The 18,025-nt window shown below is 38.6% G+C and overlaps 1 protein-coding gene across 4 annotated transcripts in view; it reads left to right on the top strand.

Moving 5' to 3' along the window:
- The window catches only part of MYO1B (myosin IB), a 112,687-nt gene that overhangs the window by 38,725 nt on the left and 55,937 nt on the right, over positions 1-18,025 (top strand). For all 4 annotated transcript variants that reach the window (XM_027737479.2, XM_027737483.2, XM_027737478.2 and 1 more), the window contains 3 exons: positions 10,059-10,153; positions 13,212-13,316; positions 16,224-16,270. In XM_027737479.2, coding sequence (XP_027593280.1) covers positions 10,059-10,153; positions 13,212-13,316; positions 16,224-16,270 — 247 coding nt within the window. The remainder of the gene's footprint in view (positions 1-10,058; positions 10,154-13,211; positions 13,317-16,223; positions 16,271-18,025) is intronic.

The raw sequence follows: 18,025 nt of genomic DNA, 5'->3' as shown, positions 1-18,025 counted from the left end.
TCTCAGAAGCTCAGAATAAGCTTTAGTGCCTACTTTGCCTGGGGGTTCATGACAGGTATTTTGTTTGGAAAAGAGAGCTGGGAGGCAGATATTAAGTTGCGTAAGCCTTCTTAGCTTCTTAACAAACTACTTGGTTTGTTAAGAGAACTTAAGAGTTACTTGCAAAATTAAAAAAGATTCAGTAACTCCTTCTGAGTAGAGTAGCAGCATAACTATGTAATTACATAGTGTTGACATTGCCTTTCAGATATTTTCCAGATAACTGAATTAATTTTTATTTGCAGTTCTGTCACTGTTGTCTCTGATAAACTTGTAGGCCACTGCCTTCTAGCTTTTGTTACAAAGCCTAGATTTCAAATCTGATGGTTAACAACTTAACTTCAGCTTACAAATAGCTATGAGGATGTGAGAATACTCCTACTGCCCCTTTACTCTGCTCTGATGAGCCCCACCTGCAGTGCTTCATCCAGCTCTGGAGTCCTCAGCTGGATGCAGCTGACGGGAAGGACACTGACATGTTGGAACGAGTCCACATGATTAAAGGGATGGAGCATCTCTCCTATGAGTAAAGGCTAAGAGAACTGGGATTGTTTGATCTGGAGAAGAGAAAGCTTTGAGGTGACCAAATTGCAGCCTTCCAGTACCTGAAGGGAACCCATAAGAAACATGGAGAGAGACTGTTGACAAGAGCATGTAGTGACAGGATGAGGGGGAATGGGGGAATTGCTTCAAACTGAAAGAGAGTAGGTTTAGATTAGATATTAGGAAAAAATTCTCTTCTGTGAGGGTGGTGAGGCACCGTAACAGGTTGCCCAGAGAAGCTGTGGATGCCCCATCCCTGGAAGTGTTCAAGGCCAGGTTGGATGGGCTGTGGAGCAACCTGTTCTAGAAGAAGCTGACCTTGTGCATGGCAGAGGGGTGGTTGAACCTAAATAATCTTTAAGGTCCCTTCCAACCCAAGCCATCCTATCATTCTGTTTCTATGGTACTGTGATATGAATTTGGTGGAGTGCTTGGGATTTTTTCCTCTGGCAATCTGTTGCCTTCCTCTTTACCTGTCTTATCACTCCAAGATGTATCTTTTTATGTGAGATGATGTAGCTCTTGGGCGTGTGCTGCATTCTGGAGTTTAGTTGTGCAAGGTTACGCTGTTGTCCTGTGAGGTGAGACCTTTTAAAGCATGTCCCTTTCTATGAAGTGAGTATGTGAAACTGCACACCCTCCTTCACTGTTTTTCTCCCCCTGAGTACTGGAACATGTTTCTTTACTTTAGAATAAAGGAATAAATTTATTTTTCACTCTCCAGTTAGCAGAGTAGAACAAGCTTATTTGGAAAGCACCGATACATCTGCGATAAAATTATTTGCAGTGAGAGAAGTCCCTGCGTGAGCATGTGGTAACAATAAACACATATTGTGGAAGTCAAAACTTGACTTGCCATATCTCTGCTGTTACTGCACTGGGAGGAAATTACTTATTCCTACCTTTTGACTTCAGGGTGATGCTTCTTAAGGCTGCAAAAAAAAGCAAGATTTTCCATTTGCTGAGCAGGAGTATGTTTTCTGAGGCAGAGACATAAAACACTATGTGCTAAACATTTTTCCATGTGAAATCATAAGAGCAGCACTCTCCCCTTCTCTGCCCCAGGAAAACCCTGCAACCAGTACAGCCCTGTTGCGGGGGGATATGTGAGACCAGGAAGTCACTGGCATTTTTAACGGAGCAAATCAGTGCTCTGCCACTCACTGGGACAGTCCCCCAGATACATCCTATTTAAATAATAAATTAAAAAAGGAAAGGAGAAAAGTGACTAATAGTATATTCCCATCTGTACAGGAAGAACCAAGTTATATTGATCATTGTTCCTCTTATGGGGTTATAGAGTCTTGTCTTCTGAGTATCTCACTTAACCTGTACCCTGGGCCTGTTTTTTCTGAAATAGCTATGGATGATTGTAAGGACCCATGTTTAACCACAGTCCGTGTTTTAAAAACGAGGAATAATTGTTCTGCAGTGTTTCATTGAGGTGGAAGATGAATTATAGTGTTATTAGGGGAGTCCTCTTATAGCATGCTGTTCTCATGGTGCAGCAGCATACTCAAAGCATTTCTTGTTCTGTGGAAAAATATTTCTTTTATGTAAAATTTGGTCAAAGCTGACATGAACTAAACACGTGTGTTTGACCAGTGAACTTCCCTGTGTTTCAGACACACCCTGTATTAGGTACAGAAACTAATTCAATTTTCTGTAAAAATATTGAGAGTCTGGATATTTCAGTGCAGAAAGGGAAGGACTGTTTTCTCCTCCTCCCCCCTATCCCCACTGTCCCACCAGCTCTTCATTTCCACATATATGCAAGAGCTCAATTCAAATATACTACTGCATAGTTGAAACAGTAAACTGGGATTTTAAATAATTTTGTGCCCTCTGGTTAAACTCTGACAGAAGCCAAGCATGGCAAATCAGGTTGCACCTCTCTTCCCTTACTGTTCAGCTGTCTGACCTTGCTACTCCATTTGAACTGGGGAAGTGGAATAAATCCTAATTTTTACAAGCCCAGCCTCAGGGACAGCAAAGCTGCAGAAGGTCCATGTTGAAACACTGATAGCTTGCCATCAGCACTTCTGGTGTGCCATGAAACTGCTTTCCCTGCCAGTGGCCACAGGCTCGTGTAGTGCAGTTGGGTTGGCAGTGCAGGGAAAAACCTGGAACTTCTGGTGCAGAATATGGCTATGAATATGGCTTCAGCATATAGTTTGGCAGTAAAAACACTGAGCGTAAGGAGTTGGCCGGTTTAGACAGTCATTAAATCAAGCATGCAATTGCTGATTTATCTTAGCAAATAAACAGCTAATTAAATACAGTTTTTGATAAAACAGTGGAAAACACTTCCTGTACTTCCCTTCAAGGGGACAGTAAAATTATTGGTTTTGTAAACAGAAATGCCCAAGAAATCTGAAATCCTTGCAGTGCACGTTACAGCAGACTGCTTTGGTATAGGTATGTGGGAGACCTCTCTGTGTCCTCCCGTGTGACCATGCAGGAGCTGGTTGGCTGCCTTGCATAATGCAGCCCAGTATTTGGAGTGAGAGATTGTTTTGGTTACAAACAATTGGGAATTGGGATTTACCAGTTGATGCTAGTGTGGGTGGGGAGGTGATAGTTATGTGCCATCCAGCTGGCTGATGTAATTTCAAGGAAAATGGGACTAATCAAGGGGGCGTCCAAGCCAAGCTGCTCTTCTGAAAAGCAAGGTGGTATTTGCTTCCCAGCCTTGATTTATGTGTATCTTCACTTTAGCTGACAAGAACCTGCTCCCAGTAGGAGTTTGCTGTTTTAATTCCCTTCTTGAGGCAAATTAAGTCATGAGTTACTTCCCTTCTTTAGGCAAACTAAGTCACGAGTTACACCTGTTGTTTGTGTGCGGCTGCAGGTGTTTATGGTGTGTACAGCTGGTATTGGTCCATGTTAGTTTGGTTTGGTATGCCCTGGAGTACCAAAATCAGCCTGGTGTTCCATGGTTAATGTGTTGCCAGGACAGGGGTTGGACTTACTGGCTGCATCACCAAGGCTCTGCCTACTGCTCCCCTCTGCCACTGTCTTACATACTTTGGAGGACCCAACCTTGGGCTCGTGCCCAGGTCAGTCTCCTGATGGTCTGCTGGGTGTATTTCCCTATCAACTGACAGCACTGAGCTGTTGAATGGGATGTGGACACTCTTACCAGGTTTGCTAAAACTTAGATGGATTGTAGTCTGGTTTGGAAGGTGATGTGATCATCCTCAGCTACAGAGATCCTGTTTTGCACCAGTTGAAGGAAAATAAGGCAACAGCTGTGTCATAGGCTCCTGGTAAAAGGCAGGCATCTTGTTTTCCATCAAACTAATGTGCAGTTCTAACAAGATTCCTCAGATGTTGTTGAAATAGGCAGAAAATCAATGGCTGCGTTTTTGGCTCTTGTGTACAGTGCTGGGAAAAGATCATTGTTGGTTTAAAAAAATAGTAATTTTTTTACTTACAGTAAAAGGAAGTGATCAAAACTGATAAAGTCTGCCTTGAAATGGAAATAGGTGACATCCTGTGAGAGGGAAAAGGATCAGACTGTGATGAGCTGCAAGGTTGTGCAGGCACAGTAGTTGGGGAAGAAGCATTGGCTGAACCTCTCTGTAGGGAGGTTTTTGAGTTGAAGTCCATTAAACATGTCTAAAATTTGCCTCAGTCTGAGAAAGATGAGATTTTCAGCAAAAACATTTTTTTTCTTTTTGTCCAGACCTCAGACTATTGGCCTGAAACAAGTCTTCTAAACCTGCGGTGTATGTGTGGGCATTGGAGGGTATATTATATTCCCAGTCTACCAGAACAGAAAATAAATCTCTCTGGCTTAATATTAGCCTGTGTACTGAAGTGTTGTACTCTTGAAAATCAAGAGTGGCTTTGTCCTTTTCCCCCTCCCTTTTTTGCTGTCCCTTCCCTTCTGTAAATTACTGCTGCTTCTTACAAATCAAATAGGCTGATTTACACAGCTTTGGGCTTTATTCTGCGTCTAATAACGTCACAGTTGCTAATGTGAATAACAAAGCAGGAAGGTCTACGCAGGAGGTACCCTTCTGCTGTATTAGCCATGTGGTATTGTTGATCAAACAGGTTTCTGTGCTCACCAGGAAAATAAAAATGGAGAATATGAATAGGAGAAAAGGTTTTCCATCTGTCTTAGCACACCTCTTTATCCTCGTGTTTAAATTTGGTGGTGGTTTTTGGGTTTTTTTGGTTTTTTTTTCCTGATTGGCATTATTGAAAGAGCAGCTGCTTGCCTGTGAAGGTCTATCCTAGCTGATGCTCCATCAATTCAGCTGTTACTTTATTCACTCCAGTGGCAAGCTAATCAACCTTTTCTTTTCAAGTGTGTCAAAGTGCTGAACATGAGACAGTTTGTAATTATGGAAAATGGGAGTACACTTTTTATCCTTAGGGCAATTAGATTAAATGATTCTGCACTATGAGCTAATACTATAAATAGTATCTTACAGTTGTTTTCCCTGAATGGTGAATTTTCCACTGAGTTTCAATGCGCGGGGGAACATATATAGTGATGATTTACAATGTAAAGCCTCTAAGTACCTTATAAAATTTCCTTCTACGCTTTCCAGCTCAGGTTTGTTTTTATACTCAAACAAACTCTGATTCTGATGTTTTCCCACTGCATAGTATGAGAGAAGGAAATAATTACTTTGCTGTTACCCTATTACTGAACACTTCTGTGCATTCAGAAAGAGAAGGAAGGAAATCAAATTATGCTCTTAATTAAACTTGAAATAATTGAATTGTATTTTATGTAAAATTTATGTTAAAGGTGTATCTACAATTTACATTTTACTGCTGTTCTTTTTAGTCTAGCATGGTATACAGTCTTTGATAAGCACTGACTTTTAGTATCCTGCCAGTGTGTTTAGACACAGCTGAGCAGAAATGAACCCTGGTACCAGAGCTCTGCTCCACATGGAATTGGAATGGTCAAGAAGAGAGATTTTTCTAATTTCCTTTGAAAGTAGCAAATGAGGTGTCAGTTGCCAGCCAAGATTAAGCAATAGATGTTCTAAAATGGGGACCTAGAATCTCTGAATCAAAGCAACAGCTGGTGAAGATGGGATGAAGTGAATTGACTCTATTAGTGCATGAGAAGAGCAATTGGAGGGAATTTAAAGTAGTGCTAACTAATTACTGTTAATTGAGAATGCTAAGGAAAATGAGAGAAAGAATGAAAGTGATAGCAGAAAGAAGAACCAAAGGCTGGCAAATACTGATTCTTGTGATTTTTTGCTTAAAGGAAAAAGATGGTAGAAAAGCTGCTCCCGTGAGCTGAATTTCTGACAGTAAGAGCAAGGGTTTTATACCCCTGGTGTAATTGTGAGTGTAATCTGGAGGGTTCAAATGCAGCCCTAGCACGTGGTGCTTGTTTCAGCGTGAGTGCATGGGAACCTTGCTCCTGTCTCTTCCTGACCCCGAGTTTATGTTTTAGCATAGAGATGCTGAAAATTGCCAGAGCCCTGTGGAAATTCCCCTTGGAGGCCTATGCTGTTTCCCTTTGTTAGAATTTTTGGGTTAGGACTTTGTGACAGATCTGGCCATCTGGAGCTTGTGGCTGAAAAAGCCTTGCTATAAAAAAGCAGAGCCTTCTTACTGAGCTAGGTGTGGGTGGCGTTTCGATTTCAAATTGCTTCTATACTTAAGTCTTAGCTAAAAGAGAACTCCAGTAAATATTTCTGTGTTTGTTGTGGTAGGAGAATGTCATCTTCTTTTATGAAAACCTAAAAATCAAAGGAGAGCTTATTATAAGGTATGGTAACTGTCGCTGCTGACACACTCACCAGCTAATTCGAAACACATGGTTTATAACTGCTTTTTAAACTACAAACTATTCTAAAATTTTACTTAGGCTCTGTAATTGTGAGGTGGCTCGAAGAGTGGTATGTGGTTTAAATCTATAGTTGCAAATGTTGACTTTACAAAGCCATGTCTCTTAATGTTGCTAAAAAGAAGAGTGGGATTCCTTGTGGTCTGTAGATCACTGAAATGTGTTAAACTAAAATAAAGTTGAATGAAATTTTTTTTTAACAAATAGGGAACAGCGTAAAATTGCATTTTTTTGATCACGTGGAGTTTGAACTAAAAGACTGAAAGTTTGTTTTTGTTTAGTTTTTTTTATTGTAAATATGGAAGGCAATAATAGATAGGAAGGACTGTAAGGCATAATGGTGTGCCATGAAAGTCAACATGATACTTGAATAGATCTTTTTCTTTTAGGTAAAGATCTTTGTTCAGACTGACATAAATGTGCTTATGCTGTTTCTTCAGTGCCAGAAGGACAAGGAAATCTTAATTGTTTAAATAGACTCTTGGTTATTCCTCCTCCAATTGAACTGTTGGAACACTGGTTGAAACATCACTGCTAGATTTTAGAACACTTCTACTAGGTAACTTTTGATACCTACTTTTTCTTTTGTCTGTAGTAGGTAATATTTGATATACTGGTGGAGTATTAGGCTTTGGTGGATTGTGTAAATTGTATGCCAAGCATCTCTGACTGGATTAAACCAGAACTGGATTAAATCCTCCTCTCTTCTCCAACTTCAGAGGCCTCATTGCAGTATTAGACTCTTAGTTTCTCTGGGGAAGAAGGAGAAAAAGCATCATTTGGAGTTTTTAACTATGCAGTGCAGGCAGAGTTAATAAATACATCAAGCAGTAAAATATATTTTGACAGGAGCTGTTGAGAAACTTAAATTCAGTGTATTAGAAAAGATGAATGGGTACTAAGCTGATTAACGCATAACTCAATATATCAACAAAGAGAATACTTTCTCTGTGCTTGATGCCGACTTCATTTTCTGGTGTGAAACTACTGCCAAGAAAGTTGTTTCAACAGTGAAAGTCTAGTTGATGGCTGAGATTGTTTGAGGGACAGCAGGCACAGAATGAGCCATCTAGTCTCTAAGAAAAGCATCTCAGAGTCTTATCTTCTTGCTGAAAGTCAGTTTTCTTGGTCAGACCTGTGGAAATCACAGCATTACTGTTAAAGTTGTCTCACAAGGCCCATGGATGCTCGGCACAGTTTATTCCTTTCATCTTCATCCTGTTGCTTTTTATTTTTTCCTTGCAAAAAGGTAATGTGTGCTGGCATAAGCTTTTCTGAGTGCTGCGCCTTGTACTCTTCAATTTACAAGTGTATCTGCAGCAGTGTTCAACAAACATTATTAATTTCCTAAACATATCCTGTAAGAGAGTCTGGTAAAGTGTTATTGCTACTGTAGTTTGGATTCCGGGCAGTAAAATGGATGCCAGAAATTGTGTCATGGTCTCACAGCAGCAGCAGAATATTATTTTTTTAGTTAGTTCTCCAGCATGTTGGCCACTTCACAATCCAACTTTGTTGTAATGCTAAAAACATTACAGCCTGCTACTTTCTCGTAAACAGATTTTCACCTCCCGTTGAACTACTGAGCTTAAATGCTTCAATCACCATAGCAGTATTAAGGTTTGGGAAATCAGTCTTTCTCCTGGGTTCAATGGTATATGTACCGAAAGGAGTTAATGACCTTTGATCGTGGGTGTTAAGTGAATGGCCCAACCATCTGTGCAGAGAGAAGAATTGTGATTTAGTGCCTTGGACAAAAGTAAGTTGGTGAGAAAAGCAGTGAGAGAGACGAAGACCCACCTCGTGTAACTAGGCAGGCAGATGTGCTGTAGGAGAGAAGAAAGGAGGGGGACATAAAAAGGGGGGAATCAACGACATAAGCATCCTTGGCAGGTACTAGGGAGGGAGGGGAAGATTTTATTGTTTAGTGGCAAAGGAGCTGTAAGGTATTTTATTTACCCATTTTCCAAACTTTTCAAAATAGCCCTCACTTGGTACGCTGGTCTCTTGCAGGGTGGTTGAGCTGGTAACACGATGAGACCATAAAAACAAACATGCAAGCAAAACCAAAACCCCAGCTAGGCAAATATGAGATGAGTCTAGTACTGGTGAGGGATGAGGAAATAGAAATGGTGTTGTACATACATGTGATGATAAACTGGGGACAGCATGACATACTCTTCATAAACTTTTTGGGGAGAGAAGCCTGGAGCTAAGGGACAGTGGTAGCAATAAATATTAGTATATGTAGGTTTAATATTTAAAACTTTCAAACTGCAGCAGTAGGAGCCTCTAGAAAAGGCTCTCACTGCTTGCATTGTGTTGTTCGTGCTTCCCTTAACTGGTGTCATGACAAAGAGCTTGCTTTTCTGTAAAGGGGCTGTGGTTGCCCGTGAAAACACTGCATGACTACGTTGTTCAAAACAAATACTTGATCTGTTTGCAGTTATCAGCTGAATGCAAAGCTCCTGAACTGTTGTAGAATAAAGAATCAGGTTTCTAAAAAGTGTGTTGAACCTGCAACGATTATGCATTTTATGTTGACCTAAGAGTTCATTTCTGTTTTTCATACGTGGCTTGTTTGCTGTAAATAATAAACAACACTTTTAAGTACATACAAAGAGTAAATATTTTACTAGATGCAGTAATGTAACAAAGCCCTTGGTCTGTTGAATAGATGTTTATTTCATGTAAAAATACACCATGTTTGACTATGAGATTTTTTTCTTCAATTGTGTAATGCCCATGTGCCTTTCTATTTGGATTTTGCTTTTATGTCCTTCTTTCCAAGGTGTTCTAGTGCTTAGTTTCTGGAGTCCTTTATTCCATTAATTGAAAAATGCATTGGAAAGAAAATCTTTTACTCTTTCTCTGTCTCAAAATTACTGCTAAATAAAACTAAATATAAGAAGGCATCTGCATGTCTGCAAAATATATGTTGCTGCATGGCAGCAGAATACATCTGGATTCAAATTGCAGCCCAGGAATTTCAGGGTCATGATGTTCTGAGCTCCAGGAAAAGACACCTTTGGTACAGGAAAGATGTTTGTTATTATATACTTTAGGTTCACTACATGACATCACACTTACTGAGTTAAGAACACAGTTATTGGGAAATAATTCTGCGTATTCTTCCAAAATCCAGCTATACCCAAAGGCTTAAAATGCTTTATAAGGTTGTGAGATTTCTTCATACTGAGTTGAAATTGCAGCTTACTGTATTCTTAGTGCTCAGGATTCTCCTGTTTCCTTTTCCTTAGATGTCTTCAGACAGAACATGTCCTGCTGATGCATTGACATTTTTTCAATGAAGAATATGACATTTTGTTTAATGAAGAAAGCTTGCTACATTTCCCTAAAGTTCTGTTATTTTGTTTTGACTATCTTAAGAAAAACTTAGAGATTATGCTTGCATGCTCCTGGAGAAAGTCTGAGTAAGCCTCTGAGAAAAAATATCCATTTTGCTTCTGTGGGGCTTTATGTTCTGAAAAGTGAATGCCTCACCACTTATGGAACATTAGCACTTGAAGGAGTTTGTTTTGTTGGGGTTTTTTCCCCCCTGCCTGGATGTGCAAGGACAGATTGTAATTATTGTTGATTTTTTTTTTTTCTTCCAGTTCTCAATTGACTTTTTCTTTCCTTGCAGCTTTGCTCTGTCTGATGAGGCTTACAGATCTTTAAGGGACCAGGACAAAGACCAGTGCATCCTTATCACAGGAGAGAGCGGAGCTGGAAAAACAGGTAAGGAGCAGTCTGGATCTTATTGAAAAACATTCAGAGTTATTCAGAGTCTTTCAAAGTGATGCTAGAGTCTGTAAGAGTTGAGAGATATCAGTATCTTTTTGTGTCTGGCCATTGCAGAAAATGAGTGCTGTCATGCTGGTTGCTGTAGGTGTGAACTCCTGTAAACTAGTGTTTGTTCACATTGTCACCAGGATGAAGTCCTACCCCATGTTAATACAGTGTCCTCATCAGTATGCAGAGTCATACCAAAGTAGTGCTGTTTTTTGACAGAGTATTGTAAGGGCCACAAAACACTTAGGCTCTGCTGGTGGGAAACAGGAAGACGTAGAAAACGGAATGCTCTTGGTTTTCCAGACTCGGTACTTCTACTTGTCTCTCGATAAATAGATCCATTCAAACTGGATTATGTTCTTTATCTAAGGAAAAGAAATCATAGTAGCTGATTACTTTGGAAATTTTATCAGCCTTTTGCACACTGTGCTCAGCTGCAGTTCTAAGATAGGCCTGTGTTCCAGAACACTCTGTTTCTCAGGCAAAGCTGAAATTTCCTTGAAAATGACTGCTAGTTTTTAAACTGGAATGTTAGAAATCAAATGAGGATTGCATAACTGCAGTACATTTTAGGTAGACCTTAAAAAAGAAAGAAGCCGGTTATTTTCTGAAGTAGCAATTTAGAACAGAGGTGACTTGCAAAAGAGGCAGCGGGTAGGAAGGCATACATCTGTTTCCAAGTAATTTGAGAGATTTTTCCTTTGACTCTGAGAATATGTGGAGCTTTGTGTGTTATTCTGAGCAAGATTTAAAGTGGGTAACAAGAAGTCGCTTTCCAAGCCTTTTGTGAAAATATAAAGTGTAGGCTTCATCTTTGGTTTTCTTTGATCAGTGGCATCCAATTGAGAGATCCTGAAGTCTTGTAATATAATCCTTATTTACAGTTCAGTGTTGTGTAAAACACGTGTGTTCAGTAAAAATGTGTATTAAAATAATCAAGTTCTTATTAATATGATTCTGATATTCTGTCTAGAAGTTCAGACTTTAGAAAGGAGTTCTATATTAGTATTTTTTAATGTCTTGATTTCCTCAGGAACTGTGAGTTATCAAGCACCTCATAAACTGAGATACACATTTTATTCATTTATTCATTTGTTAATGATAGGTTTTGATTTGTATAGAGATTTTGACTGTTCTGTAATTTTCATAACTGTAGGGGACATAATATGAATTGTTCCTTCTTTATAAAGGTAAATAGATTATAATAATATAAAGTCTGAAATTCAAGTCAGTAATCAAGTTGGAATCTGTGGTATTCTCTAAAGTTTGATGTAACTAATGTTGCTGAAATGAGACCATTAGCCGAGAGGTCAAGTTTTCATTTAAAAAAAAGAAAGGAGGGCTGAGAGGGTATAGAAAAAGTTCCTGGAGCTGAGGAAACAAACTTCTTAGTACAGATACTATGTAACACTGTTTTAAATTTTTGGTAGCCAGAGCATCTGGCATTTTTGCATTGAAAGAACTGAAACTCAACCATCACCAGTTGGATCTTTTTATTTACTTCTGATTTTGTTTTTTGTTTCACTGCTTGTTTATATTGTTAGTCGATAGTAACATTGGGCAAGAAAAGATGATACATTGCAAGAACAAGTGGTCTATTTAAACATTTTGAGATATGAAGGTGATGATTCCCTTCCTGATGTCTTTCTTGGACCAAACAGAGTTCCTATTAAAGGAAAGGGCCTTTATTTTCTTTCACTGATGTTCAAAGCCTATCTTGCAGTCATTATGTGTATACTATTATAATAGCCTATTTGCTGCTTCAGTGGACACTTCTCTCAGTGACTGGGTAGCTCTACTTAAAGAAGTTGAGTGTTTTAGGAAATATTTCAAATTAAATAATTTAATAATTCCAAGCTCTGAAGGGAACAGATTCTTAAAAATGAGAGCTGGGTTCGAGTTGTGGTTAAAGGAGATGGGAGGCCTTCTGGACACACCTATAATTCTTGCTCCTCATTTGCTTCCTGTTTGCAGGTTTTCTCAGTTTTCTCTGCAATATGGGGTAGTAATATAATACTAACAAATAAATTTGATTAAATAGGAAAAAATCAAAATCCAAGGTATAACTTCTCATCTGTCAGTTCTTTCCTGAAACGAGACCCTTAAATTTGTAACAGATCTCTGAAGATCTGTTACAAATATAATGTAATGATTTTTTTTATGGCCACAGTCATGAGTTGATAGGGTTTCCAGCTGTTAGTAATTACATTGTATATCAGCCGATATTGCCTCAAATTTCACTATCTTGCATCATACCATCACAGACTCTCTCGTAGATAGAATCCTTTTTCAGCTGATCTTTGTCCTGACCAGCAGAAATATTAGGATTGGATGGATTATTTAATATTTGTTTCTGTCTGTATATGAACCCAGCTTTGAGAGTCCAAAACTTGTTCCAGACTTTGTTAAACGTTTGTACCTTCAAATTCATTTCACTGTTTGAATGAATGCTTCACTTTCTCTATTGGTTATACTTTCAAACAGAATGCAGCACATTATGTGATGTTGCAGTTAGTTGTTTGCACTGTACTGTAAAGTTGTAATTACACCTGTAGAAGTGTTGTATGTTTGTACTTGTTGTGTATCTGCTGATATAAACTGATTAAATTTTGTGACTTGATACTGCTTGAGCCTGTTTTTTTTCAGGCTAGATTAAAACATTTCCAGCATGTTAGCAAAGGATAATGTTCTTTCTTTAAAGAATGCCTCTTATTGAGGCTAAATGAAAAAGTAGCAGGCAATGTGCCAGTGGTGGCTTCTTTAGTTTGGGCAGGCTCTAGGTATTTAAATCAAGAGATTGCTGATGTAACTGCATGGGTCTCATAGCAGGATATGCTCCTCCTGCATTTCCAGATGGTACAACAGTGTAGAAGAAAAGTGAAATTAAATGTACTTACAGTTCCTGTCTGGCGTTGAGAAAATGTGATGGAGATTTAGTCTGCAAACAGTTTTATGGCCTTTTTGCCAATACTTATCACTGTTTTATTTGGCTCTCCCCCCACAGAGGCGAGCAAACTTGTCATGTCATATGTAGCTGCTGTGTGTGGAAAAGGGGCAGAGGTTAATCAAGTAAAAGAACAACTTCTGCAGTCAAATCCAGTTCTTGAAGGTAAGAGTCTCATAGAGTATGTACAAGTGCATTACCTCCGTGCATATCAGTGTTCCTGCTGAGCTGGTTTGGAAAACTGTGCCTGTTGTTTCATTGTTATCTGGTGTCCAAAACCATAGGAGGTGCTTTCTGTGAATACAGCTGCAAGATTTTATTCAGTTACGGGTAGGTTTTCTTGAGAAGAAAATGGTTTCCCTCATGAAGGGAAAGATTAGGAAGTTAGGTCATACTTCCCAGACTCCTCCTGCTGCTCTCTGAGGGCTTACCCTTTCTTAACCCTGCCTTGATGATGCTTGGCTGTATCAAAAGACTTGACTTCAGTCCCTCTGATTCATTTCCTTCCAAATCATATTATTGTAGTCTCTAGTAAACAAACAAGCTCTGTAAGACATTATTTTTCTTTTGGGAAAAAAAAGGGTGAAGAAATGGGTCTTAGAAAAAACTAAGCCAATCCATATGCATGCCTGTTGTTCCCTTAGACTTATTGTTCCCTGGGTCTGGTGACTCTGTTGGCCTGTCTTCCTGACAGCTGCCTTTCCTGCTCTCCCATGAAAGACTTTTTTTTTTTTTAATTAGTAATTTTAATTTAAAGGTACTGGCTGCCAGAAACAGGATCTTAATTTTTCCTGGAGATAGCATATATAATCCTCAAAGCTTGCAGATTTGTCCCATTGTCTAATAATTGCCTTCAGAAGTGCCTTGGTTAGCGTTGACTTATTTAGGTCTATTGTGTCAATTCCTGGCTCAGTCTTTCCCAAAATTCTCAAAGCTATTGCAGTGCTGAGGCAAAGTCTCAGGACTGCTCTGCAATAATTTTGTGTTGTGGCCAGATGATATGTGGTGTTTGTAAGACTGTTGAGTGTCAATGTTACATTTATTGCCTGGCTATCCAGACTGCTATGCGATGATTTGGAGTCTACAGGAGACAAGCACTCTGCAAGTGAGAACAGGGGAAAAAGTGAAAAAAAAGAAGGAAAGGGAATGAAAAAGTGGGCAGAGAGCAGTGTGGAACTGGGTGGTTATAACACGGTCTTTGACTGTACAAAAAACAAAAATTGTAAACAAAGACTTGCAAAGAAAGGATGAAATGTTAACATTTAAGAATAATAGAAGTGCTGGATAAGCCTTTCTCTGATGATCAGCTACGTTCCACTTAAAGCTGAATGGGGGGATTGCAACCTTCCATTGTTTTGGATTCACAGAGAAGAGCTGTGTTGCTTTTATCGCCGTTCTGGAAGCACATTTCAGATATAGGCAGAAATAGCATGGGAGGTATGAAGGCTTTTCTTGCCAAAGCTAGATTGTTCCCCAGGGACTGCCAAATGTATTTGATTTCTTGTTGGTTTATGAATCTTTGTTTTAATGCTAGAGAAATAGACTGAGCTTACAGAAGATTGCTTTATTGTTTTAAAGGATTATTTGTTCCACTTGACGTACTAGTAACTGCCTGTTTAGTCTTTTGGAAGGTAGGACACTGGATTATTCCACAAGGAATAAAAGCTGAGCGAGCTGGGCTGCTTATATATGTCTTAGACAGAAATTAAGCATTTGTGGTCAGATTTATTTTTCTTTGGTTATGTAGTTCTGTTTCAGTCGAGCTGCAGTGCAAGAAAATGACATAAATGTTACATATGCATAATTTGTCTTATGGGATTATTTTTTTTAAACTACAGTTGCTACTGTAAATTAACTTTTAGAAACAATGAACTTAAGGGAAAACCAAGGAATGCGTCTCCTTCTTTATAATGGAACGTTTGTGCTTGACTCTGTGCAGTTATAAATGACTCTACTGTTCAGCACTGTGTTTAAGAAAATGCAGCTCAGAGATTTGGTTGTTGAAAAGATGATTTATTGCAGGGCATAAAGATTTTAAAAACAATTCTTTCACTTATCCTGGCCTTCAGGAGGAACCAACTTTTCATTTTGGCTCTAGTTCTTTGGTCAAGAATGAGTCTACTCATGCAAGTTTATAGAAGCCTAAAGGCATGTATTTATTTCTGTCCAAAAAACATTGACTTTACTTGATCTTTGAAAATATATATGCTATGTAAATAAATACTGGGATAAATAAAGTCTCCTGTTGGAATATGAGTGTTATACTTGATGTAGGGGACACTCCTGTTTGACTCAGTGTGCTCAGACAATGTGTGATGTTTAGAGCTTGAATTGTCCTCCAACCTGAGTTCTTGTCCTGCCCGTGTTCTAAGCTGATGACTGCCCATCTGAGTGTAGAATGCCCATCATAAAACTTGACCTAAAGAAATTCAAACCAAACTATTCAGAAAGATAGTTTAGGCCAAGCCAAAGACAAACTCTCATTGTAAATCTTATTTATTTCAGCTGATTAATATTCAGCTTAAGGTAGGATAAATGTGTTGGAATAGCATAAATAAATCAGTTTCCAAGCATTGATTAAACTGTCCCATGCAAACAATTTTTAAGATTAGTTCTGTAATTTTCCCAGTTCTGACCTCTGTCTTTTAACATATTCTGTTGTGGGAACTAAGATTTGTTTCTTTCTCCAAATTGAAGAGAAAGAAGTATTTCCTATATTTAAAGTTATTTGGGTAATAAAATTTTAAATTTGTTGATTCAAACACCAAGGATATACCCTTAATCTGGGTGCAGTCTTGTTTTGGAACCATTTCCCCTTGTATGTTTTCCTTTCACTTTTTTAAACAAAGGAAGTGTTGAGACAAAACTTCTTTGCACTTCCATAGGTGTTTTCTCATGTGTCATGTCTGTCACACTTTGTCTCCAGTGACTGATGCCTATACAATGAACGGGGTATTGTTTCTCAGAAGTTTGTAATTCCTTTAAATATATAAGCAGATACAGATATTTTAGCATTTAAATATTTTTTTACTGATACATTTGGTTGTCATATTTGTTTTTCTCGTTCTCCAGCTTTTGGAAATGCCAAAACTGTGAGGAATGACAACTCCTCTAGATTTGTAAGTATTTTCTTCAAGGCTGAATTTGAAATTCTTTTAGGGGAGCATGTTATGCTGTTGGCTTTTTCTGTTTTGCCTCGTATCAGCCATCAAGGCATCTGTAAGGAGGGAATGAATAATTTGGAGAGAGAACTTTCTTGTAGTTGTCTGAGGACTGTGGTGCCTTTGAAGAAGGCAAACACCTTTAGCAACAATCAGAATTTCATTTTGTACATTTGAATGTGTTCTCCTTCCCCAGTGTGTTAGTGGAGTATTATTATCAGTCAACCCTCTTTATAAAACGTTTCACCTCTTTGTCAGAAATATTGTTGGTTTCTGGTGTGGGCATAGAGATCTATTGAAAATCCAAGTAGAGGCTAAAAAAGAAAGACAAAAATTAGGATGTGGCAGTCTGGGACCAGATGAAAACGTAATTAAAATGCAGCTGGATTCTTTAATTTTCTGGCACTGGTGGCTTTAATGTCAACGACCATGTGTCTAGCAATTGGTCTGCTTAGCAAGTCAATCTTTTCATGTGATCTTGTTTTCCATTCCTATATATATAATTTTTTGGTCAAAATTGCTACTTTAGGTTTTCATTTGCTTTCTATAATGTTTCCAAATTTGTTTACAACTTTGGTTTTAATATAAACATAACTTTACTTTTTTGCTTAAACTCTTTATTCAATCAAGTGGTTGAATTCAGGCTTTTTTAGCATGAAACTGAATGTGAGATGATTGGGATTGGAGAAAAAAAAAAGTTGAAGCCAGACTTGGGAGATTCAGAAGTGAGAGTACTCATCATAGTTTCTCCTGCTGAAATCAGGAGACTGAATGCAGCTCTCTCATTTGCTCACTTGTGTCCAGAAGAGTAATATTGAGAGATGTGTAAAGTAGACAACAGAGGGCGAATCAATACACTGGAAAAATGGTTCATTGTGAGTAAAAACAAATGAATAAAATTGTGGGATATTGTGAGACTGGAGGGCAGCTTTTTTTTTTTTTCCCCACGTGGGGGACTTCTCTCCATGCTCTATGTCCATGAATGGTCCTTCTGCCGCTGTTATTGCCTCTGCTTGTGAACAGAGGAAAGGATCTTCATCACAAGGTTAGGGCCAAAATTTGAGGCACCCCTAGAGATTTTGTTTTTTGGTAGAAAGGGTAGAAACAATGCAGTTATCAGAGAGGATGTGCTACATAAAGGAGGAGGAGACAGCCAAGAGAAGAGGTGCCGTTTGCAAACAGAAGTCTTTCTAGGACAAAGTGCAACGAGCTACTATTTTGCCTTTCAAGTCCTTGCTTATAAACACAAAGCTAAAAATACTTCTGGAAACACCCAGCTGGCCCAGTCCTTGGGAAATGAAAATTTAATTATCAGATATAAGTTTTTATCTCTGAAATTTGAATCGGCTCAGAATTAACTTCGAACAAGACAGTACAAGTACTGTCCTCTCTAGCCTGCCTCAGCTGCCAGCAAGGAGAATAGAATTTAAGTATATTCAAGCTGATCTTGACAAAATACCCAGTAAATTAAAAAGTATATTTGGGTCAATGTAAAGTGCCTGTTTTTATGTTCTGTAATTAAAAGCAAAATAGAAAACCAAACAAAACGTAATCTCTTTCTAAATGCAGCAAATGAGGAAGTATAAACACAAGGCTTTTCAATATGCACTTTTTGTCATAGAATGGTTTGGGCTGAAAGCGACCCTAAGGATCGTCCAGTTCCAGCCTCCCCACTGTGGTCAGAGACACCTTCTGCTAGACCAGGTTGCTCAA

This window comes from Pipra filicauda, unplaced genomic scaffold (genome assembly GCF_003945595.2).
Source record: "Pipra filicauda isolate LSUMZ 115617 unplaced genomic scaffold, ASM394559v2 scaffold149_size4050908_pilon, whole genome shotgun sequence".
NCBI lineage: Eukaryota > Metazoa > Chordata > Aves > Passeriformes > Pipridae > Pipra > Pipra filicauda.
Note: the sequence above shows the minus strand (reverse complement) of the source record. Positions and strands in the feature narration are given on the sequence as shown.